This window comes from Gymnoscopelus microlampas, assembly GCF_963454915.1.
Source record: "Gymnoscopelus microlampas genome assembly, chromosome: 9".
NCBI lineage: Eukaryota > Metazoa > Chordata > Actinopteri > Myctophiformes > Myctophidae > Gymnoscopelus > Gymnoscopelus microlampas.
The window spans coordinates 24,030,237-24,056,981 of NC_139946.1; the positions used below are offsets into that span (position 1 = coordinate 24,030,237).

General features: G+C 40.7%; 1 protein-coding gene across 2 annotated transcripts in view; it reads right to left on the reverse strand.

The window, feature by feature from the left end:
- Positions 1 to 529: 529 nt before the first annotated feature.
- Positions 530 to 26,745, reverse strand: part of atf6 (activating transcription factor 6) — a 54,191-nt gene continuing 27,975 nt past the window's right edge. Inside the window, exons 11-16 of one of the 2 annotated variants that reach the window (XM_084065779.1) lie at positions 24,573 to 24,668; positions 23,834 to 23,939; positions 20,788 to 20,858; positions 19,148 to 19,259; positions 11,500 to 11,584; positions 530 to 2,751 (exon numbers count right to left, since the gene is read on the reverse strand). In XM_084065779.1, the coding sequence (XP_083921905.1) occupies positions 2,555 to 2,751; positions 11,500 to 11,584; positions 19,148 to 19,259; positions 20,788 to 20,858; positions 23,834 to 23,939; positions 24,573 to 24,668 (667 nt within the window). In that variant the 3' untranslated portion in view covers positions 530 to 2,554. Of the gene's footprint in view, positions 2,752 to 11,499; positions 11,585 to 19,147; positions 19,260 to 20,787; positions 20,859 to 23,833; positions 23,940 to 24,572; positions 24,672 to 26,745 lie in introns of both variants that reach the window. The other variant, XM_084065778.1, reaches the window with a different exon arrangement.

Sequence of the window (26,745 nt, forward strand, 5' to 3'; positions counted from 1 at the left end):
ACCTCCTGTGAGCTGTAATCCAATCTGCACAGTCAGTCAAGGGGGAAGGCAACCAGATCTATAAAAAAGAAAAGGGCTACAAAGGACACCCACAAGTATAGAAATATGCACAAGTCATATGCTACCCTGTAATTTCCTCCCTTACCTAAATTGAGAAACTGTAGTGCAAAATATCGAAGGGAGCAATCTCAACCCACTGTAAATATCAAACCAAGACTAGCCCATTAAAGGGATAGTTCACCCAAAAAATGTCCTACCTGAACCGCTGCCGGTCAAATTATTGGCTTAGGAATGCGACAAAAACAAAAAAAATATCCATATATTCAAGTCTCCATGGGGTGAAAAAAGTCATTTTGGGGGTGAACTATCCCTTTAATTTAAGACCTTAGGCCGAATCTACAAATGTCTTCTAAAGCAGTAGTTCTCAAACTTTTTTGTAATTCACAATTATTCAAGACTTTAAAAAAAATGTTTTAAAAAATAGCAGATGTACAAGCTCACAGCTAACTTTAACAGACGTACAGGTATATTCAGTGTAAATCCAGTGTTTTATTGACTCACCATTTTTGGTAATATATTATACAACAACAAAAAATAATTTAAAAAGTAATTGTGTTCTTCCTTTGTCCCTGACAAATCATGGGATGTAGTTAAAATGCAAAAATGACATCAACTGAATTAAATGTATTCTTGAAACAAACGGCAACAACAAACATAGAAAGGCTGTGCTTAAAATCACATAACTGAACGGGTCACACTATTTAAAGGATCAGCATTGCATGGGTATCTGTTGACCTAGAATAGAATTGTCCATGCAATAACACAGTCAAAAGGTTTACACTTTGGAATATGCATAAGATAGCAACATCCTACTCTACACATCTTCGCCAATAAATAACTATTACAGATTTTCCCACCATACAAAAATCCCAATTAAATTCCTTTTCACCCATTACCAGTAAAAACGAAGTCACCTACAATAGCAGGGGGACAGTGCTATTATGTATTATTATTTCAAATCTACAAAGGGATCGAAAATCTGTGCTTAACAGGTTCGGCACCACAGGAGTATAGGTAATAATTAATAACACCTCTATCCCTAAATAGTACTATATATGCTATCAGGAAACATTTTGTCACCCAATATTTCTTTAGATATTGCTTTTCACTATGCCACATTTTAAATATGGATCATTCTGTTTAACAATAAAAGTGCAATTAGGACAAGTGGACAGAGAGATCAAATGTGATCATCTTCATTTTGACCATATTTACCGATTCCAAAAGTTGCATCAATGTTTTTGAGCTCAGTGTATCACAAAATGTTCAAATCAGAGTAACCAATAGATTTTTTCATGGCGAACAAGCAAAATCCATCCCAGTTGAAGGGAACATTATGTAGGACACACATACAGTAACAAAATCAAAAACAATATCTATACATTGAATAGAATTATCTTTTGAAGGAAATTGAGGAAAAAAAACAATGTGCTCAAATGTACATACTTAGTTTTTCTTGACATTTAAGCGGCTATGTATGTGGCTTACATCCCAATAATAAGTTGACATAATTATTTCATATTAGTCCAAATAAATATGTATATTTCTTAATCTATTTAGGTATTTAAGCAAAGCACAGTGCAAACAAAGACCTTAAAACAAAGAACATAAATTCTTCATCAATACAATATTGAGAATAAAGCATTTCAATTCATGAATAAATGGAAACCCAAACCATCAAAAATAATAGTGGTTGCTATTTTCACTGACTTCCTGAGTATATGTCTCTACTACTATTATTTACTTCTGAGAAATAAAATACTAACCTTCATTCCCCAGAGGAAGAAAAACAACGAGAGATGTGAGTAAGAAAAATAGATCAAGAATAGTGTTCCCTTTCTGGCAAGGTCACACCATAAATCAATGTTAACAGAAAATTGTCATTTCAAAAGTAATGAAATACATTTCAACCAATGAAAAGCAAATTGTTCTGTCCCTATTTATTACGGCTTGGTGCACATAGAGATCCCAACCTTTTTTTCTTTTTTTTTTGAAAAAAACATGACATGCTACTCTATGCTTGGCCAGAAAGCAACAACCAAAAAGAATGAAGAAACATTCTATGGGGTATAAGTATTCCTGTTATGATGAGGTGACTCAGGGTTCAATGCCCTGCCTCCTGCTGCTCTGCAACTACCTTTGTGCAGGGCATCTGGGGATCTGGGGAAAAGTCAGCCTTACCACACAAGGAGACTACATCTGCCCTTGGGTCATCACAATACAGATTATCTCCGGATATCAAGGCTGAAAAAAGAATGCGGCCGACTTGACACTGACCATTTCAACTACTTCAGCCTTCTAATGACTGTGTTCCCTCCCAAGGCCCGCCCCGAGGTGAGCCCATGCATAATTCTGATCGAGATCAAAAGACAGACCAGAACAATTAAATCAGTGTATAAAAAGGTAAAAGATTAGATAAAAAGTACCAGAAGGAAAATATGTAAAAAGTTCCACCTTTCCTGAATTACAGTGAATGCATCAGTTGACTGGGTTCTCATGCGGAACCCATGAGGACCCCGACGGGGGGTGTGGCTTGGCTCTCGGCCGGTGAGGGTTGGTAGAGAGTGTCAGTGTGGTTGACCCGGAGCACTGGTGGAATGGTGGAGGACTTGATGTGGAGGATCCTGGTGTGTGTGACCTCACAGTCGATCTGCATCATTATCTCAAAGCCCTTGTCTGGTATTATGCTCTCTGTAATGGCAGAGAAAGACAAAGGATTTTTTGTTAAGTCATAGTTTTATTCACCTGCACAGCAATGAATCGCTGCGGTAGAGCAACAAAACACAATTACAAAGCACTTACAGAACAACACAAATAAACATTTGTGCAGGTGAGATTTAATAGAAAAAACCTCCAGGGGCTCATAAAAAAAACATCTCACCTCAAAAGTTAGGAATTTATATCAAGGCTGCGCTTTAACAAGAGATACAAATGTAATGCGAACAACCTCTGTTCATTTATTCTCAGTATGTCTAACAAGTGATTGGACATGGTTTTTGTCATGCCTTTCCCCAGTGCCCTTTTAAATGATAAGGGAGACAGCACTTTGGGTGGGGGTAGGGGTTGTTTTGTGGGGTCGGGCAGTTGGGGGTTGAGAACCGCAGCAAAAACAGGGTTACAAAGACAGCTGGAGGCCAGAGGTGAGTCACGCACTGGCTTTCTCCATCATGGAGATAAACAAAACAGCTCCAAACAAGAGGAAGACATGCAAATTTGAGGGAAGGAGAACAGAGAAGAAATGCTGGCAAGAGTGAAGGAGAAAAAGTGATCGCTGATGATGACTCAGGCATTTTGGTGTTTGAGAAAGCCCCAGGAGACTGCAACACTGCAGATGGTATAGGTCAGCACAATGAAATAAAGTTTGTTATACTCAGCTTCAAGGGTAAACAACATTTCCACAAAAAGGTCATCTTGGAAATTGGAACCCTAAACAAGGACTGTAATTACCCTTTATTCTGCAGAAAACTTAAATAAGGTTGTGAAAAAAACATACTGATGTTTAAACAAGCTGTGTGGTCCCTGGTTTGTGGAATCTCACAGTCTAGCTTAATTGAATGGACAGTTTTCACTGTGCCTTGGGGAAGAACACCTTTGAGTGGACAGGCTAGTAAAACTTCCTTAGCTACCAAAGCCCATAAACAGCATGTTGAAGGATCCATCCATGTCAGGTTTATTTACATTACTGCACAACTTGCACTTAACAGACTTCTGCCTCTTATGGCTCTCCCTATGAGCAAAAGAGATGAGTTGGTGAAGAGAGTGACAATAACATTCCCCATATGGACTGCATGGGAATGGCATGCCACCACCAGGTTTTGGTAGAGTCTCATATGACCAAGAAAGGCAGCTAACGAAGGCTTTAAAATGAGGTTGGTAAGAAACAGACGTCTTTTTCCAGAGACACCTGTCCAAGACATTAGTTTCTTGAGCCCTGCCATAGGGTTTCCATATACTTGGGAAGCAGATGCGGAATCATGTTTAATCAGATAGGCGGTTGCTATGTGATAAGTCCTTCTTCAGCTGGGGTATTCCATGAGTATTCATATCATTAGATGTATCTCTGTCAGTGAATGAGTCCATCCACTCTACTGGAGTGAAACTTGGCCTTTTCAAATGGCAATGATGTTTCAGCTGGCAACTTTGGCAGTCATCTCAAAGAGTACAAATTTACTTACTCACTTACTCACGGAATGTTTCCATAAAGACAGGAGACACTACGCGACAGTGTACTTCTTATATCTTGATAAGATTGTGCTGTATGGGTGTACAGTACATTTTCCTCCAAGTTCAAGTTCCGGTTAATTGAAGAAGGTTCCTCATGGCAAATACTGGAGATAAGCTGTCTTTGGTAGGCTATAAGTAGCAGTGCTGTCTGCTGACCCAGAAAAACAACTACAGTATAAGTAACAGGCTGGAAAATCAGGTGCACACTCACAGAAATGGCTTTTCTCTTTATTTCACATTTCGGGCCATAGCCTTTATCAAGGAAGCTGGTGTGAATTAAGAAGTTCCATTCAATACCACAGAAATTCCACCACTGACTGGTGGAATTTGAAAATGTGCTTTTTCCCCCAGTGACAATGATTCTTTTTCCTATTCCCAATTTGCCAATTCCCGATTCCCTGTGTATTCTAGTCCATTTCATTGGTGGAAAGTAACCAAGTACATTTACTCAATACAATACACACATATATATATATATATAAAGGACGATACAGCAGATTTCCTTTACTCAATAGTATTGGTATCGGCCTGGCTCTATTGGCAGCAATCGCCAGTGAGAAGCCAGCAGGGGACTGTGTCCTTGTCGCTGTACTAGTGACACCTACTGGTTGGCCCTGTTTTAGCAGAGAGGGGGCCTGGGGAAGATGATGTAAAACCTCTGTGCATGTTACATCCTCTCGGTGAAACTCCTTGCTGTCAGGTGAATAGATGAGGCACATGGAAGTCTACACCTTCCCCAGGCCAACACTGGTGGTTGGCAGCGACAGGGAGCACAGTAAACAGGTGGGAATTGGCAACAACTAAATTGGGAGAACAAATAGATGACAATCCCAAAATAATTTGAAAAATAAATAGATTCAAGTTTACAAAACAAGGTGCCTAGCTTTGGAGGAGGTCATACTAATTCAAAGGCCTGCCATGTACAGTATGAGGACCATACTGGACTGGTTACATCCATCTTTCACAAAATTACCAAAACAGCTTGACAGGGCATAAACAGTGGGACAGGGAACACAAAAACACACAGCCTGGAGGGCCCAACTTCAAAAGGCAGGTCTTTGAAGGGGCTGCCAAGACTAGCCCTCTCCTTACTCTTGCCAGGTCTCCTTTCTCCCCTTTTACCGGTGCCATCTGGAGACGTTCCAGAAAGTTCCTTCCTGGCCTCTTCAGTGGCAGAATGTGGGCTAGTGTGCGCGCTGACTAAGCCCTGTGGTGTGACAGCATTACATTTAGAGGAAACTCAAGAGGGCATCTCTGGAGGACAGTGTTTGCCAGCTTGGCATGGAGACTGACACCCGAGAGGACATGTTTGAGATGGGAGCTCTGTTTGTATCCAAAAGGAAGCAACTCATCAGTAAGCATAATCGCAGGAATCGTTAGAGGCGATTTGAGTCAATAGGAAGGAATTAGGTCTTAATAGGATGCTCATTAGGTCATTCAAATTACCTACTGTACCAAACTGGCCAATTTTCAACAGGGACTTGAAAATGAATGGCTCTATCATCATCATCATCATCATCATCACAGAATTTGATATTTATATTCATATGAGAGCAGGGAAAACTACAATCAACTGGAGAAGTAGAGAGCTACTTTAGGAATTTTATATAATTCAAGACGGTAAAAATATGACAAAGTCATGCAAGTGAAGGATGGTTTCACAACTTTGTGATAGGAGTAACTTGTGAGGGCTAAACTTCTGGACTGGCATGAGTGGCGTCTAGTCAAGAGGACTGGTGGGGAATAGGATTGTTCTGTTTAGATTAGGAGAGGAGGAAAATGTGACCCTGTGACTCCTTCAGCACTGCCAAACACTTAACCCACCATTACAAGCTGCCTATTAGCTACGCTAACTAGACATTTAAACCCAAAGAAGGCAAAACAGACTGCTGCATTGCGTGTGCATGTGTGATAATATCCCAACAGCCTATTCACCTGGAATTTAAAAAAAAAGTGACGTGATGTCAGCCCTGAAAAATCCTTCTGCTCAAAACATGTCGGTTTCAATTGATTGAGCTTCTTTCAAACTCAGGGGATCATTAAATAAACACTCCTTTTAAGGAGTTCAGCATTCAGCCATGAGAGATATTTTTAGAGGGAGAATCACAGAGGTCAAAAATGTCAAGTGACTTCAACAGAACTTCTGAACCGTGGATGTACAGTCAGACAGAGGCAGGCCGTGGCCTACATCAAAGTCCCTATCGCCGTTGTTCAGTGATTGACCGGGACAGACCAAAAGATCAGTACGTATTAGCAGAACCTATCCACCTCTAACAGATGAAAGCCATTTAGTTGACTGGAGGAGGGGGGGGCATTCCTGAAGGAGAGCTACAGGGAGCTGGAAAAAATTATCCTCCGCTCTGGAGCAATCACGCTGCACAGAGGGGACAGCATTTTTGCTTTTCTAAGGGTCTCCCCCCAAGCTTAAGATGTACACTCACACAGAATCTTTTCAAACAAAGATTACATGAATCTAAAACACGCCTATGAGACCCGAGTCATCTGAGGGACATATAGCCTATGTACACAGGGTTTATGAGGGCCATGTGTGCTTTGACCCGCCACCACTTCTTACTGGACAGATAAAAGGATTTCTGCCATGTCACCGGGATCTCAACAGCATGGTCTTGGCTCATCTCCCTCCCGGTTCAGGAACGACCTTCCCACTCCAGCTAGCACAGCAGAGTGGGGCTGCAACTAACACGGTTAACTTCATAATCAATTAATCTGTTGATTTTGTTTTTAAATTAGATTAATCTGCAATTAATTTTTTAAACCATAAAATAATGATGAAATAAGGTAATAAAATTACAAAATTATACTAAATGCACACCACATGTTATCTAGCCAAACACACATCTTGAAAGTGCTCAATGTGTTTACCCAGCTGTCAAAACAACGTACTTTTATAACATGGAACAAAGACAAGCAGTCCCATTTTGGTCAAGTTTTGAAAATAGAACATTTTAGAAATTGTTATATGGTAAACCACTAAACCGAACCAATTTGACTACTAAAATTGCATTTGATACATTTTCTATTGATCAATTTAATATAATGAATCATTCCACCCCTACGGCAAAGTCAATCACTGTCTGGCTTAAGACTCTTCTGGGAAATATACATATTTACTACTTTACTTTAAGTAAAAAAATAAAAAATGCCACTATTTTTAGCTCTGACTTCCCCCATTCCTTGTTCCAGCACTTTTCTCTAACATGATCGCATAAATATTGCCAGCAACAACCAATAGGGCTACAGTATGTTGTCCCTTCCTTGCTTATAATGCTGATTATTTAGGAATTGAAACATTTTCTACAGTCATACTTAATTTAGGGTCGTCTGTACAACAGCATCAGTGAAATGTGTTGAACACAAACGTAAACTCAAAACATCTGAACTGAACTCCTTGTTGAAAAACTGTTTTCAATCTTCTCTTAACAGAACGCCACATGAACAAACCCTTAAATTAGATGCAAAAGCAAGTAGTTTTCACAAATTGAGAGGGCAAAGACATCTGGTGTGAGCACAGAAGCACAATGTTTTGATTTTGTGGGTGAGAGCATGTATCCGTGTCAGATCATCCAAATCCAAGATCCTTTTCTTGTGGTGAAAAAAAAAACATATTACGAGACCCAGTGTCTCCCACTGAATGCAACCCTTGTTTGGCATTAGGAGCAATTAGTGGAAAAGGAGATCTAAGATTTCACTATTTGCCACTACTTCAATGGGCCATCTGACCGGTGTAGCTTCAGCATTCCTCCATGACAAGACCAACCAAGAACAATGTTTACCTTCATCAATCTTCATCTCCGTAACCCCTCACTACCCCCCGCCCCAAAAAAGCATTTCCCAATGGCCCAGTCTTCCATGCTGAGTAAGAGGATCATATTCCACTGACTCACTCCTCCCTGGGCTAGCTGAAACACAAATCGAATCTGTTGCTACATCCCGAGCCAGGGAGCCAGGGAAGGAGAGGGAGATAAGACCAAGACAAGAGGATCAGTGATAAAGATGCCAACTGAGCAGCCAAGAACAACAGCCTAATGTCTTTCCAATTACTCACACCCTACAGTACTTTGGCCCAGTCCGCCTCGACCAGAACTTCTCACTGATCAGTTCGCTGTATCCTCCTCCATACATGTGGATTTGTAGACATTTTTGGAGAGCATCGCACTCCCTTGGGTCCTCGTCAATACAAGCAAAATAAAATCTCATGACTGAAAATGCAATGATGATGTTTAGGTATTATCATTCTAAACCTATTGTTGCTGCTGTTCCTACATAACAGCCAACCAGTTGAAAAATAAAGCACAGATTGAGGCTTTTATGACATTTCTGAGACCATTCATGTTTATGGGAGATGCTTCTAAACTTGTATTCTATTGCTAGTTTGATCACTTCAAATACTCTTTAGTCTTAAAATAACGAATAACCGAAAATAACCGATCTACAAGCTCACAACACATCGCAGTGCGACATGTTGTGAGCTTGTAGATCTGCTATTTTCCGTCCCCGACATGCTTTCATAGAAGACATGCTGGCTTCTAAGGAATCCAAATGACTGAAATCAGTCATGGCGACGGAGAACTTTAATCCATGTACGCGCAAAGTTTGAAGTCGATCGGTCAAAGGGTTCTAGCCATGGACAAAGTCTTGTCTACAGTGCAGGCACAGATCATGACCTCCATGTAATGAAATGTGTCAGTGATCCAGCAGATATACTGTAGGGACCAGAGGATAGTACTGGTTAATTTGAGGCCAAGCACAAACAGATAGTTGGTTCTTAGGCAACACTTTGGCCACAACTTCACTAATGCAAGACCAAGGTGGAACCACGTCAGACATACTGTAGGTATTGAGGTTTTTTATTGCAGTACTCAATAGGAATGTAACAATATGTCACGATATTATGGGGCCCACGACCGGTTTCTATTAGGTATTTATGTATTTCTTTTACCAGTAGCGGAGGGAGCTATGAGCGTCTTAGTGGCGATCATGTGTGCAGGTGTTTGTGTAGATTAATTGATCTTTAGAACATCTCCCCTGTAAGAAACTATAGCAGATGTTGTGTGGATCAGTGAGGCTGCGCAAATGTTCTGCACGGGTGATCCCTATGAAGACTCCTGTCAGACAAATAAACTGGGATCAATTTGCTTTGCAGGTTGCTGATCTGGTGTGGGTCTTGGGCGGATACGGAAACTGTATGTGCATGTATGTGCGTGTATGTGTGTGCAAATGACAGGGCTTTAGACCGGATCACACTGGTCCCTTTGGAATGAAAACCAGGCTTTCCACATGGTGGAAACGCGAGGTTACTGACAAAAGCAAAACACTGTTGGGCGACAATCACCGCAGGAAATATAAACAAAATGAGAAGCCAATTGTAAAATTACCACCCAGAGAAGCTTGTTGAATCACAACAAGCTCAGGCCAGGCGAAATGACGTCCGTAGCCCCACTCCCCCATAACCGCCCGAGAGCTGAAGAAAAGAATAGGTTCAATATACACTTAATAGTGTTTTCTGTGGTTGACAACAATGGATTTAGGAGGTTAGTAAACACGCTGGAGCTGAAGTATAAAATTCTATCGAGACTGTATTTTAGTCAAACACCAGCTCTGTAAGAAGAGACCAAGGCTAAGGTGACACAAAGCCTAAAACATTGGACATTGGACCACTGGTTCTGGAGCCTGCGTGACCTGAACGACAGGACATATTCAACAGGCTGAAAGCAACAAAAATGCAGAAAGAAGCATTTCTAATGGGAGGGAGGTTAATGGTTGAGTATGTTAGTGTGTGCAAGTCTGTTGTCTTTCTGTGTGTGACTCTAGGCCTACGTGAAGGAGAGAGAGAATGAGTGTGTGTGTGTGTGCGTGCGTGCGTGCGTGCATGTGAGAGTGATCTTTTTTTAAGTGACTTTTTCCCCACGTTATCATTTGTCTTTTTTGATGAATATCGTATCATGGACTTGTTATCGGATCTTGAGTTTTTGATACAGTTATACATTCATTTTTAACAGCTTTGTGTGTAAGTCCTACTAGTGAAATCTGGCAATGAATGGCTGATAACCTATCCTTATCCAGGAGGCAGCAGAGGGAACAGTTCCAGAGAAAAAATCTACAAGATGACGGCTAGCATCTGAGCAGCTGTCTGACAGGTTACACTCTGAGGAAAGCCATTATTCTGTTATCAGTGTGTGTGTGTGTGTGTGTGTGTGTGTGTGTGTGTGTGTGTGTGTGTGTGTGTGTGTGTGTGTGTGTGTGTGTGTGTGTGTGTGTGTGTGTGTGTGTGTGTCAAACACAGCCAAATATAGCCCAGTGTATAATCAGAGGCTGAGGGGACATAATATGGAGTTAATTATGGTAAACCAGGACCGCTTCTAAGGGAGGATGACAAAGAAGACCCTGCACGTTGACACCACACCAGATGTCAAATAAGATGCAGATGCAACAAAATAATTTACACATTTTGTGTGAATGGCATGTATGGATTGCAGTATAAATGGCAATATTGCATAATTAACCACTTTCAACCTGGCATCCCTATTTTGGCCATGTGTCACTAAAACATTTTCCAATACAGCCACAATAAGCGATCTGCAAGCTCACAAGGCATCACATTCCGATGCGTTGTGAGCTTGAGCATGTAGATCGGCTATTTTTGTCATTTTGGAAGATTTTGGCAAAAATATACAAAAAAAGTAAAGTAGGATTGATATAACCATGGCACAAACTGTTTTGGCCGTCCGGCCTTCATCGGTTTGTACAAATAGATACGATTTTGTTCCATAATTGAAGAGGACAGGTAGGTATGTGAATCTCATTCCCAATTATTCGCCTAACTATTCAGCCTCACCATCGCTGTGGTCTCACCTTATGGTCTCGAACAAGCATTTCAGCTAGTCTTTGAACTAAGAGAATGTACTTTTCTGAGTGACCCATACCTAAAAATGCTAACACACTAGGAGAACACACCAGGTGGTCAGATTGGAATAACTACTGTACTGTACAAACAAAAGGATCAATATAACCTAAATAAGTTTTAAGAGATTTCCGACTTTGGCACTAAAAATACTTCCTTAGAGACATTTTTAGCTACGTATACTGCAGTACATTTTTGTGAGGAGAGGTGTTGTTGACTCTGTTCCCAGCTCACCTGTCATCTATTACATGTTGCACATTTCAACCAGAGGTCTGTAAAGAGGCAGTTCTTACCATTTATGTTCACGGCTGGCAGCACCACTGACATTTTGGGTCGGCGTCCTTTGTTGTGGTTGGTGGCAGGCAGTAGAAGATGATCCTGAGAATAAAAAGGTTACAGTGATTAATAGAAAACAATAAATCTTTTGGAAGCAAAATTAAATGGTAATGTGTGCTTTGGCAATTGTTGTACATTATATCATGTTCCGAGCAGTGGTGGTAAAAGTACTACATTTCTTTACTTCAGTAAAAGTATCAATACTACAATGGAGAAATACTCTGTTGTAATGCAGAAATACTCTTTTACAAGTAAATGTCCGGAATTCAAAATGTACTTGAGTAAAAGTACAAAAGTATTGGTATCAAAATGTACTTAAAGTACCAAAAGTAGAAAGTACTCATTATGCAGAAGGTCCCATTTCACAAGTTTTCAAATGGCCGAAATGTATATAGGGCTGAAGTGGTTAGTGTGTTTTGTAATAATAATCAAAATCTACAAAATAACTAGTAACTAAAGTTATAATTATAGTGGAGTAAAAAGTCCAATATTTGCCTCTGAGATGTAGTGGAGTAGAAGTAAAAATATTGAAATACTCCAGAAGAGTAAAAAATATCTCAAAATTGTACTTAACTAAAGTACTTGAATAAATGTACTTAGTTTCTTTACACCACTGGTTCCGAGATTGAGCTCACACATCCTTATGACCAACTCGGGTCCTGGAATTTACTCCCCCAGTTCAGAGTGATCCAGAAAAATACTTGCAGTACGGCAGAATAAAGGGGATACAGTTACAAGGGGTCAGGGGTCAAAATGGTCATAGCCAAAGGCGACAATTCACATGAAAGCCTCTCACACTACACAAGCTAATAACTGCAGCGTTCGGAAATCAAACTGCTCCCATATGAGCTTTTTTCTCATGTATCACTTCAAAGGCTTCAAAGCTAAAGCAGTTCAACACTTTCTTAACGATCAAGTGTGTGCATTGTGCGGCAACTGTTTTGTGCATCATAATCATAAGATGCAAGATTTTAATAGTACACACACCATACCAATCCACAGGAATTCATCTCATTGTGCACTGGATGATCACAGGACAGGGAATTAGGTGTCCTGCATAATACGTATTATTACACAAAGAATAAAAGAAATGTGCAAAAAATGACCAAGACCATCACTAAACAATGAAATATCAACAGTTTCTAAAATCTCTAAAAGACAGGTTAACCATTATTAATTAAAAAAAATAGTGAAAATAGGGGCGACCTGATAGCCGAGTGGTTAGGGCGCATACCACATGGGCTCTAATGCCTATTTGATTCCTGTCTCTCCCCACTGAACCTATCAAATAAAGGCCCAAAATGTACCTAAAATAGTCTTGTTTTTATTTATTTTATGTTTTGCAAATTGCGCCTATATATAATATGCCCAAAAAGGGTAAGCCAGGGTGAAAGTGGTTAATCAATCTAACCTTGGAGCTACTGTAAGTGACCATGAAAACACACAGGCGAACATGTTTTTCAAATGTGGTACTCTGTACTCAATGAGAGGGTCAAGAAAGCAAGCATCTAAAGTGGTCAGGAGAAATTGTGAGGAAGAGGAACGTCTGTATGTATGGTAGCAAACATGTGCGGGCCAGTCCTCTTGAAACTGCCACAAACAAACACACAAACAAAAAACAATGAAACCTGCTGCACTTGAGGCCACACACAGGACAGAGTATACTCAGTCAGCTTGATGGTGTCACTTGCCTCTTCCATGAATACCGCTAGCGACTAAAATCTGGACCTGAATTCAAAGACGCGTAGGCGCTTCCACGTATGAGGTGACAGATGTGGAAAATGTGACGCCATTCTTCGAATCTGGCATCAAGTTGGCCATGTGGTGAAAGAGTTGCTGCCATTAATGACAAAAGCAAGCGGAGATGAGAAAAGAAGAGCTAGGGGGAAAAAAGGGGGGAAATCATGTATCTATAGAAAAAAAACACCTCTGACCTTAACGGCCATCACCTTGTGTGGCTCAAGCGTTCTGTTCCAGAACAGATGCGGTCTATCAGGGGATACAGCTAAAAAACCTGCTGCCGCCATCATATTTTGGCTGCCAAAAGACTCTGGGTGAGATGATAAAGCGGGAGGTTGCAGAGCTGAGGACAAGTGGGAGGAGGGAGGGGGGTGGGTTGGTGAGGGCCAAGGTTGGGGAAGGTACAGGAACTCTGGAAAGACTTCAGATGGAGGGTAAAGTTGTACAAGACTAGGCAAGTAGTAACTGGGCAAAGTCGAGATTAAATGAGGTTACAGAAGGCGTGAAGAACTAAAACCATGCCAGGGCAGACAAGGGATCTTTGTACTGGGCATGGGCAAATAACTGTAGATGTACAATACAAATGGAGCAAGGGTAAGTAAGAGGGAAGAACAAGGCCCATGTCTGTATTCAGGGGAGGTAACTGCAGTGCCTCAACAGTGAACTGCAGCGTTGTCAAATCTGACATGGTCGGTGCCGCTGCCATGGAAACAGGTAGCCAAGCTTGCTGGAGACATGAGCCCAATTTATGCTCCGAAAAAAAGGTGATCTACAAGCTCACAGCGCGTCGCAGATGCAACATATTGTGAGCTTGTAGATCGGCTTTTTCCGGCGAGCGACACAGGCTGTGCGACGAAGTATAAATTAGGCTATAATGGCTTAAATCCCCACAGGGAGAAAATGGCCAGTGTTTCCACCACCTCGCCTCGAGGCACACTTACATAAAAGTCACAGGTGCTAAAACAACCCCGAGAACACATAAGATGACCACAAAATGACCGGTACAATACAAACAGTTCGAACCTTTTGCTTTCGTAGAAAGTCTACGTTTTCCATCACCTCAACGTGTTTCACTCTGTTTCCAGATTTTGTGAGAGAAATAAGCAACCAGGTCTAGGACAACAAGCCCAAAAGAAGCGACTATTATAGGGCACATGAGCACTTTAAACCTATATACCGTATTATACATCGGCTAATTGAAAATAGGCGATCTACAAGCTCACAATGCGTCGCGATGTGCCACGTTGTGAGACTTGCAGATATGCTACTTTCAAAAGAATTCTTGGGAAAAAAGTTTAAACATTTAAAAAAATGTGTTTAACTACACAAATCTGGTACTGGATTCCTTAGCACAATATATTTTCAGATGGGGGGTCTGCGGTCAAATACATAACCTGGGGGTCCTTGACATGAAAATGTTTAAGAACCACTGGTTTAACAACAGTAGGAAGCAAGTCCAAATAAGCAACTACACTTTAGAAACGAGCCCAAAAAAACGCAACCCTCAACAACCAATACTTACAACTTTACCAAAAAACAAGCCCAAAGTCGCTTATAATTAGCAGACATGGCAACACTGGTTTCACCCTGTGCTGTGGGGCCAGCTGCTTGTGACCTCAACGTGACCACGTCTCAATGCTGAAGATGTAAGACTGACCACACTTTCTATTACAGCCAGACCATGCCACATTTTGGGTCCGATGCCAATCCCCATTTTGGAGTCCTACTCCTGGACCAGTGGTTCTCAACCTTTTTAGGATGTGACCCCCCAAAACAATCATATTTGAACTGGGGACCCCTCACCCTGACAAGCACTTGGAATTGTAGGAGTTGAGGCATTACATTTAGTTTGACTCGGTTCCACAGATAAATATTGAGAAAATAGCCAATCTACAAGATTTGCGTTGCAAGCCTTTGTGAGCTTGTAGATCAGCTATTTTCAATTTCTTTTTTATTATTATTTGACAATTTGACCAATGTCTGACCATTTGTATAGTATAGTTTGTTGATTACTTTTGATGCAGTAATGGTCTTTTTTCATTTAGTCCTTTAATTGTCACTTCACTGTCATCTGGGGACCCCCCCCCCAAAATCATGTGGGTCCAGACCCACAGGTTGAGTACCACTGTCCTAGACCACCGACTATCGATGTTTTGCCTGATATTTTGTCAAAAAAAGAAAAGAAAAAGAAAATCTATTTGAGAACATTTTGACTTTAGCACACAAACTGAACTTTATTTTTTTTTAACTACTTAAGCCCTATTCAAACATGTTAAAAAATAGCACAAAAATAATAATTATTTTGAAAATGTTCTCCTATAATGAGAAGCCTGAAACAGGGATGCAAAGTTGAAAGTGGTAACAAATCGGGACACATCAGCTGCATAATTAACCATGTTGTAAAAAAAAAAGGTCAAATAATGTCCAATGTATGGGTCTGGCTCTACTGGCGAGCCAGCTGCTTAAGGGACCGCGTGTCTTCATTCAACATGACCACGTCGTCCCAGTGCTGAAGATGTAAGACTGACCGCACTATTCTATAAAGGGCACTGAGAGGCTGTGATGATGAACGCGGCAGGAGTCCAACAACAGGACACCAGTAGATTGGTCCTGATTGGCTTCAGCGTTTTAAACACATTTCAAATTTCAGCCCAGAGCTTTGGCTGTCTTGTAATAACATCACATGTGCTGGAACAAAAACAACAGCACGCCCCCTCTCAGGGACACACACACCCTGAAACCCAGGAAACAAAATACAGCCAAATAAACTGAGGGGCGAAAAACTAATACAGGTCTGTAAAAATTAAGAAAAAGGTCACATTTGACAACGGGAACAGTCATTTGTGTACTCAGCATGTCGTATACAGGTTGTTGAGCCTACATTGTTTCCAGTAGTGGAAAGTAACTAAGTACCGTACGTACTGTAAGTACATTTTTACTTTACTAGAGTAGTTCCAGTTTCTGTACCTTACTTCTACACCACTACATCTCAGAGGCAAATATTATACATTTACTCCACTACAATTATTTGAAAACTTTAGTTACTTTATAGATTTTGATTATTAGTATAAAACACACATTTCCCACTTCAGCCCAATATACATTTCGGCCATTTGGAAATAGCCGATCTACAAGCTCACAATGCGACGCATTGTGAGCTTGTAGATCAGCTATTTTCAAAAGATTTGTATTCAATTTATACATTTGAAAACTTGTGAAATGTGACATTCTGCGTAATGAGTACTTTCTACTTTTGGTACTTTAAGTACATTTTGATACCAATACAGTATTGATACTTTTACTCAAGTAAAAAATGTGAATACTTGTTTCCACCGCTGAACAGTAATCGATGTTTTTGTTTTTATGAGAACCCGTATTCCTGTTCCAACATTATAATTGTAATAGCGTTAGCGATTAGATGAGACCAAATCCAAACAGACAGCGAGGGAAGGCAGAGGTCCAGAACTCTGCTCCATGGAAAGACTTGGAGGGTCCAGCAGTGCACACATCTGCCCATCAAGACAATTATCATAATCTTGTGATGTTGAGTATGCGTGATCTTGTGATACTTATAATTATAATCTTGTGTTATCATGTTTTTTTATGTTAAATTGAATTAAATCATTTCTGCTAATTTGTCCTCGCTTAACCACTTGAACCCTAGTGTCCCTATTCTGGGGCTAACATTCGACAAAAATATTTAGTGCAGAACAGGAGGGGGCCTAGCGTAGAACCCTTGGGAATCCAGTCAACTTAATATAGGGTTTATTTATTTTTTACTTAAAAAAGGGTTTAATTTCTAATTTATAAATGCTTTAATTCTTATACTTCATAAAGCTATTTTTGTATATGTGTTCCCATTTATAACAAAATGATCCTCTTCCCACTATTACATAGACCAAAACCTTTTGGTTTTTAAATGTCTGTCCATGTTTCAAACTAGGTGCAGTTTCTATTAAAGTGAACTACCATGTGCCCGATCAGTGAAACAGCTGTCAGCAGATGAAGACTAGTAACTTGACCTTTAGAGGTCCTGAACCAGGATGCACCACTGCCTCCATTGTCCTTACTGTCACCATGTCAACTCTTGAGTCAAAACGTTTGGGAGATCTTCAGTGACAAAGAGTCTGTTGACCTTGATCTTACCAATGATGCAAGACTGACTGCATGCCAAGTCTCTGACCACACAGGCTGTGAGAATTCAAGAGCGCCCGGAGGTGCTGAGGCTGATGAGAAACAGAGTCAGGCTTGCTCCTCTGCACCACATTAGCGTGCAGTATTTCCCTGTTCAGACTGTGATCGCACGTGACTGTGAGGGAAGGGAACATGTCTTCAATTGAATGAACGGAACATGTCTTCAATTGAATGGAGGGCAATGAGCATTTCAGATTTACAGGGCTGTTCTCTTTTGCAGAATTAGTCATCTCTGACCCTTATTTTTCCAATAAACAAAGTTGTTAAGGCGGAAATTGACATATGTTTCTTGGCACGGCTCAGAATGACAATATCGTTAAACAGAGCGGCAAGTCCGGTGAAGAACATAAGATATAAAACTGCCTGGGTTTTTGTTGTAACAATAATTATAATTCTGGGAAGTGGTGAAAATGTTTCCAGCAGATTCCTTTTGTTTTGGTCAGAACAGATGTATGTAAAGTAGAAGTCACTGCACGTGCAGTCGTGCACCTTTCTTTGGGAAGACAATGTACAATGACAATGTTCAGAAAATCAAAGCAATCAGAGAATCCCCTCTGAATAAGTTGTCCAGTGTTTTTTCATACCAAGAAAGGGAAATTAATTGCAGTTATATAATCACAAAGAGGGGAAAAAGACTTCTGAATAAAGGCTAAGTGAATTAATGGTGACATGTGGTCATGCCCCAAATCCTAGAACATGGTTCTGATGATTACAAATGGCTAGACTGGAAAAAAAGGTGGGGGGGGGGACTACACCCATGGGTGTGTACAAGGTCAAAGACTTCACCCCTGACGCTGCGTCTTGCATTTCCATTTCAGATCTAAACCTCGACATGGAGGCGAGGACTGTTGAGAGATGCTAATGTCCCGTGCAAATGGGTTGTGGACGGCGTGCTGCCTGCAAGGCCGTGTCTCTCTGACCATTTCAAACCAATTAGCAGCTTATGTCTAGCGCCCAGCTTTGTGATCCGTTTCCTTTCTTTTTTTTATTTTCATCAATCATTTCTGATTCTTTCTTTCTCGCTTTCTTTCTTTTATGATTGACGTTTCATAAGTCAATCCATCTGCATCAAATCATGAAAACATTTTTCTCATGTCCAGCTCTAGAACGTGGAAAATATGAACAATTTGGAATAAACATTAATATGAGTAAAGTTCTAAACCTTCACCGAACCCCCTCTAAAACTTCAGCGTTGTTTCAGACGCTGTGTCGGAGCCAGCGATGACTGCTCCTATCAAATACGCCTCTTTAACACACAGCTGCGTGTTAAACATCAGTTAACATGTTCAAGGTCCTGGTGACATTTATATTTTTAGCTGTTTATTCTTCTTCATAGACTCTTGCTACATTGGAGGAATATGCTATAATATTTGTTCTTACGCCTCCTGAAATAGCATAGTGAGCTTTTAACTTGTGCCTAGCTATGCCCCATGTTTTTCTGTTAGTTCAACCAACAATGAAAAAAAGAAAGAAGATGAATTGATGTTTTTTAAGGAAAGCTGCGTATTAAAATGCCACAAGTAGTCCTTTTTATCCCTAAAAAGGACAGTGGACTGGTCACTGCCCTTTTAAGTTTTTTTTTACCATGACACCATCAACAGAAATAGACCTAGTATCCCTTTAAATGTGTATAAGCCAGAAAGTATGTGCTGTGCTCAAGTTAAAACTCACCCTGCGGAAAGACACCACGTAGAAAGTGTCGCCGCGACGATTGATTTCATCAAAGAAGTCACTGTAAGTCCGGTGAGGGGCGTAGTAAACCTGGAGCTCACTGCCCGGACTCCTGTTGGAAGATGACGTACAATCAGGGATGTGATCAGAGAGATACTCGAATGGTGCTTCCACCGTAGTCTGAAGACTCACCTGTTCAGACTCACCTGTTCAGACTCCACCCTAGCCCGTAGCACTTGCCGTAGCACTTGTCCTAGCCTGGACGACCTTGCAGGCTATGCAAAGGCTAAAATGTCATTTAGATATGCATGTTATGTAGATAGATGCCAGGTCATTTGTAAACCTGGCATCCTATAGTGTGTATAGTTTCAATGAACAGACATTACATTTTGTTGATGTTATACTGTTTAGACTGATGATAGGTTCTTGGTTTACCTATGATCCTAGATTACTATTTCTATGCACTTGATGCATTATTGCTTACTGTAAAACTGTAAACACTCTCCTATTTGGCTCGCTCCTAGGAGCCACACCGTAAAGAATATTTGCTGACTTAAAAGGCGGACAAGCAGCCCTCCACTCTGATATGAAAACAAGAGCTTAGCTACATCAAGTTCACGAAATCTGATCATCCGCTTTTCAGGGCCAAACATTTCCACTGAGAGCAGTAGCAAACTGCTCTCTCAGTAAACACCCCCACCAGATGGGCTATATTGGTGCATCTTGGTGGAGCCCTCATTGCCAACAACCCAGTGATGCAACTCTGATTTATCACTGGGAGACCAAACCTGATCTATTCTTGGTTGCGCATCATTTCGCGCACCAAAAATAGCTGATCTCCAAGCTCACAAAGCGTCTCAGTGCGACGCTTTGTGAGCTAATAGATCTGCAAGTTTCGATGGGCAACACTGACACGCAACTAGACATAAATCACGCCTGACAGACAACAGAAGCTCAGTGGTTTGCCGGGTTCAGCTAGTGTGGCTGAACTCTGCTACAGTGGCTCTAAACAAGATTTATACAATGGGAACACCATAAAACGGAGGAAAAGTGGGACAGCTACAAACAGAACCATCAAATTCCACTCAGACACGGATAAACATGTCAGAGTTGGAATCACGATTTTACACACGTTTTCTTCTGTCAGAGTGAGAGATCTACTGCACTGCAAAGGTTAGATGTCCATTTTGAAAGTGGGGATACTGGTTTGGGGTCCTGCAGACGTGAAAGGTTTTATAGACTGACTCGCATTGGGGAAAAACATTGTGAGGCCAAGAAATCCCTGGCTCTGTCAGGCAAATGCAAACCCCTGTGAAGCTATGTGCTAAGCTCCAACTTTAGAACCACCATGGCATAAATCAACTACACTATAAACAGGGATGTGATGAGGAACACAACAAGAGGAAAAGAGAGGGAAGTTGGTATCTCCCATTATAAAAAACCCTCTGAATTCAAATAAATGTGTATGCTGCAGCACTTTGGAAAACAAAACACACAAAGTGCCTCAGCTATTAAACTAAAGGCCATACTCGTAAAATAAATGAACACTAATAAAACAAAATCACACCCCAATATAAATTCCACGATAATAAATACAATCCCATGATATAATAAATATGTATATAAAATACTTGACTCACTTTTCCTCTGTGGGTTCAGTGTACTGGACAGTCACTATCTGGGCGATATCAGCCTCCTCATCAGTTGTCTTCTGTTGGGACGGGGTGGCATGGATAGACAGACACAAATAGAGACACAGAGAGAGCGAGACAGTGAGAGATGGACAGAAAGGAGCAGAATACAGCGAGTATAAAAGGTAATATATGGGCCTGTGTTTATCCAATAGACCCCAGCTGGTCAGCCAAACCCCTCGATGATACTTTACAAACAAAGCATTACTAATCTTCTCATAACACTCTCCATCGCAACCTCTCCCCTGACAAACTGGATGTAGTTTGATATTCATCAGAGCTTTTCTGAGGGGGGCTGCAGTGAGGGCTCTCCTGGGTTTAGCAGGATGGATTGCCCTCATTAAGGCAGGGGGGGGCTCAGGGAAACAGCAAACTGTCAATGCTTGTCCAGAAACGGCTAACACTTAAAAAGCTTGAGGAGAATCATCCATTCAAATTAGTCGAAATATAACTAAACAGTGGTGATATGTTTAGGTACGCCTTAGGATGCCAGGACTAGTTTGAAAAATGGAAAGTCAAAATAGTGTAAAAGTATGCATGCGCTGTGTGTGTGTGTGTGTGTGTGTGTGTGTGTGTGTGTGTGTGTGTGTGTGTGTGTGTGTGTGTGTGTGTGTGTGTGTGTGTGTGTGTGTGTGTGTGTGTGTGTGTGTGTGTGTGTGTGTGTGTGTGTATAAGCATGATAGCAGGCAGGTCATTATAGCGGGAAATAATGCAGCTCAAAAGTTGCTAATGTTTCTCCCTTTGCAGAAACATGAATGACCAATCACACATTCACTAACCAAGCCATTGAGCAGACATGGGTGACTGGACTTACTGGGACAGATTAAACAGAAAACACAAACACAAAAAGTGGGATGGGAAATGAAGAGCAGCAAGGCACTGACTCCACAGCGCATTTGTTTCCCCATTCTAAATTCCATAGACTTCTTTTTTAAATCACATAAATAAAAATACAAGTCAGGGAGGTGGCTCTGTATCATTTATGATATTTCATAATATTTGATACAGTCTGTGTTTGGAGAAAATGTACTTAATAGTATGACGGTACCCAGAAGAAGTAGAGTTGGAAAACTACATTAGAAAATCACTTGATTTACTGTCTGTGTTATTATTTAGTTTGATGAAACAACTGAAAAACCACAATGCTACTTTCATACACAAAGAAAGAGTCCAATGTGACAGGACATGACGCCAGTGGCATACGCCAGTGGGGGGCAGCCGCAATGTGTACAGTAGGGGTGTGCCGATACACTAATTTCACGAAACGATACGATACGATATTTGGCTCACAACTTCGATACGATTTCGATACGATACGATACGCACTTTTTTTATTATGAAAATAAATGGGGGAGAAAAAAAGGAAATGCAAACAAATAATTCTGTTTTTGCATTATTCAGACATGCAAACTTGTAGCTTTTCAGCCGTTTTGAATCCAAATAGGGCAATAGTGTGACACCTGACCCGAAAAAAAAAACATGTTGTCACCCTTTTCACCTCGGGGCTGTTTGCATGCCTGATTATTTTGATTGGTGTAAAAAAAAAAAAAAAAAAAAAAATTTTTTTTTTTTTTTCAAAACGATATATTTTTTTCCCAAAACGATACATATCGTCGCGAAAACGTATCGCGATATATCGCGGGACGATATATCGGCACACCCCTAGTGTACAGAGATTTAGTCGTTAGGTCATTTCTTAGCCTGAGAACTGTAGATTTGTAGGCGGCTCACTCTTTGGATAAAGTAGTGCTTTTTCAGTTGATGCTTTGTAACCATAGAACACTCACATAACACAGTTCTTATAATATATTATTTAAAAAAAAAAGTCTACTGGATTTTTGGAATTTTGAAAAGGGGATGAGTCCTCGTTAAATCCGCAGATGAGTTAAACAAGGTTCTGTCATCTATCCTAGCTCGCTCTAATGATTATATATTTTATTGATTGTTCCACCATCTGTTCTATGTAACCTAATAACACAGTTATTCTGACGGTAACGCAATCCCGACAATGTGGTTTTTTTTTGTAGCCAATAATCTTTTAATTCAGTTTCTTTTAAAAATAAAAGGGTGTAATGTGCAAAGCATTAGAGTTAAAAAAAAAAGGTTTCGTCATCTGTTCTAGTTCGCTCTAAAAAGATAATAACTTTTATTGTCTATTCTCCCATCTGCTGTGTAATCTAATAACACAGTTATTCTGACGATAATGCTATTCCAACAATGTCAGTTTTTTGTAGCCAAAAAGTTTAGAATTCAAATTCTTTTTAAACACTCTAGACTTAGTAACACGGATCTGAGTTGGCTCTGTACTTGGACAGTTTTTTCCCCTCTACACCTAATCCTTTCGCCAAAAATAGCATTTGTTGGCTAATGTTCCCCCCAGTGTATGCATGCTGGGATTCAAGTGGTTAAAACAAAGGGGGAAAAGGGGGAAATAAAGAGGGTAATTAAACAAATGCTGCCTCCATTCCTTAACCCATTAAGACCGGGAACGCATCTGTGTGTCATTTTTAGCTTCCTTTGGCTATTAAAAAATAGCACATCTACAATCTCTACGCGCTATGAGCTTGTAGATTTGCTTTTTTTTTTAATTGTGAAAAAGCAAATCTTTGAATATATATATTTTTTAAAGCAAACATTTGTAACTCAAATCTTCTACAAATGTCTTCTAAATCCTTTTTTTTAAACTTATGTTGCTATTATATCAGTGGTTCTTAAACGTTTTCATGTTAAGGACCTCCCAAAATGATTTGTATTTGGCCGAGGACCCCCATCTGAAAATATTTTGTTCCAGGGACCCCCAGAAGCAAAGATTTGAGTTAAAAATGTATATAGATTTGCAGAGAAAAAAAAATAGCAGATCTACAAGCTCGTAGCTCGGCACTCGGGCAAGCTTGTACAGTACATCTGCTATTTTTTAATAGGCCAAAGAAATCTTCCCTGTCTTCATGGGTTAAATCCCTTAGAGTATTTCAGAATGTGTCTGGCGGTGACTCACCAGGATGGTCCTGGTGGGTTTGTGCTGGTTGTTGTTGTTCATGCGTCTGGACTTGGTCTGCTCCACCTCGTGTCTGTGCACCCAGCCTCTCAACTCATGGGCCAACCTGCCAATCACAGTTGATCTCAGGTGTAAATGCACATTATAGATAGGCTATTTTGCCAAAGTTTAAATAGGGCTGAAGTGGTTAATGTTTTGTAATAATAATCAAAATCAACAAAGTAACTAGTAACTAAAGTTTTCAAATAAGTACAATATTTGCCTCTGAGATGTAGTGGAGTAGAAGTACAGAGTATAGAAAAATGGAAATACTCCAGTAAAGTAAACAAATCTTAACATTTCTACTTAAAGGAGTAGTTCACCCCAAAAAATACGCATTTTCTATCAATTGTAAATCTCCATGAAGCCTTGAATTCATGGAGATTCTTTACTTTTGGTCGAATTCCTAAGCCAATAATTGCATTCCTAAACCAATAATTTGATGACCTCTGGTAGGAGACTTTGTAAAACTCCTACCAGAGACTCCGTTGGTCATCAAATTATTGGTTTAGGAATGCGACAACAACAAAAGAAAACTCCATGAATTCAAGGCTTTATAGGGTGTGTAATTGATAGAAAATACGATTTTTGGGGGGCAAACTACTCCTTTAAGTGCAGTACTTGAGTACATATACTTAGTTACTCTCTACCACTGGCTATAAGTAAAGTGAGAGTAAAAGAAAACAGATGGAGCACTGACTCGTTGCACTTGGTCCTGTTTACAGGTGGCAGGCAGGGTGGAGGTGGTCTGAGGAAGACAGGATCCTTCACCACCATCAGGGCCTTATCTTCTGAACTGCTAACCCAGAAACAGAGAGAAGAAGAAGAACATGTGAGGATCCTTCAGCACCTTATCTCCTGAACTACTAACTCAGAGACGGAGAGAAGGATAACATGTGACAGAGAGAAGATAGATTTATGAGGCTTGTTACAGATGTTGGGAAATACAGACACTATGCCAGAATCTAATTCTAAAAATGACGATCTGTTAATCAAACTAAACGTTTCCACACAGTGAGACTATGTTTTTTAAAACACATTTATGTCCAAGATGGTTTCTTGTACAGGGGAGTAGAAACATCCATGGTGACAAACGGGTAGAAGGAGCCTAGACAACCCCAAAACACAACAAACGTGGTGTCCAAACGTGGTGTCCAATGTGGCGGCAATTACAATGCAATTCATTTTTCTTTACGCTTGCCACGTACAGAGCCCCATGCATAGTTTGAGTCAAGTAAAGCTGCAATCTGGAACTTATTTGAATGAATACAAACCATTGTTTTAACCATCCGTATTGGTAGAGTGTGTTAATACTAGAGGTGATCTCCCAACTGCGCCACTGAGACATTTAGACTCCGGTGTCGGGTAGGACACCTATTGGCTGACAACCAAGTAGTACTTTCTGAAGCTCATGAGTGCAATAGCTCTCCCAGTCAAGCGGGGATTCTGTCTTGTAAGGGCGGTACACATTTGGACTCCCGCGTGGGAGACAAACTTCCTTGGGCAGAGTCTCTGATAGAATATTGTCCATATGGAATAATAATGATATCAGTGGTGGGATCTCAGTTGATGGACAATGTTCATCCACTCACAGGAATATAATGCTTAATTTATTCTCCATTGTGCGACGGTCTCGCGCACCAAAAATATCAGATCTACAAGCTCACAATGTGCCATGATGTGACACGCTGTGAGCTTGCACATCAGCTATTTTCATATGAATCAGGCTCATAGAAAGCAGGCTTAAATTACGGTAGGCTTGAAGCTGCAATCTGTAAGATTTCTCTCTTTCAAACCCGGGTATCCTGCGCAAGTGCCAACATTTCTACCACTGAGCTAACACGGCAAGCATGTTTGGACGGGGGATCTAAATTATTCAGTAGAAGAGCAGCCAGGGATACCACCTCCAAACACCGCAGTTGTGTTCGTTACATTGTATTAATTATACAATACAAATTGGTTAATAACGTTGTATTCACACACAAAAAGTTATCGATTGCAGTTTTAAGGGGAAAGAGTCAAAAGTCAGGCTGTGAACTGCAGTGTAGTGGTGTGACGTCTGAGATGATGGGCGACACAAAGATCACAAACATGAAAGAAAGAAACCACTACTGTAGGCACATCACACAGGATTAGGGATGAGAGCAGATGAAAGGAGTGCTCCACAGAGAACCGTGGCTGTTATCATAGCGGGCCTCCAAACATTACGGATTAGCAGCACACTACTCCTCACATCTAATTGGCTGCATCTTAGATTACATACAGTAAAATCTCTGAGCGAAATATTAATCTGGGCCAGGTGATGATGTAGACTGTCTACAGGTCCGTGTCCACCTGCGAGGGCCTCTTTATCAAGATGGCCGCCGCAGCTTCAATTCCTCCCCCGGGGAAGGGGGGCGGGGGGGCTAGCTGGAGCTGCAGCGCCTCGCGATCCAGTTTCTAAATGGCCTAGAAACGGTTCCGCGAGACAGAACATGGCAGAACACGGAGGCTATGTCGTAACTCTTTGTCGTGGGTGCGTGTTAAGCTTGTCACACATGCACACATCAAAGCACACGTGCATGCATGCCCCACCCCGGCCCACACGCCCCCAGCACCATGCCCTTCACTAGGGCTGCAACTATCAATTATGTTCTTAGCGATTATTCTGTCGATTACGTTTTCGATGAATCGAATAATTGAGCTTTCTTTCACTGTGAGCTTGTAGATCTGCTATTTTCAAATGGCCGAAATATATATATATAATTTGGCTGAAGTGGTTATCTCCATGAATTCAATGCTTCATGGGGTGTGTAATTGATAGAAAACAAGTAATGTTTTGAGTGAACTATTCCTTTAAGTACAGTACTTGTTTTTCGGATAATTTATTTCAT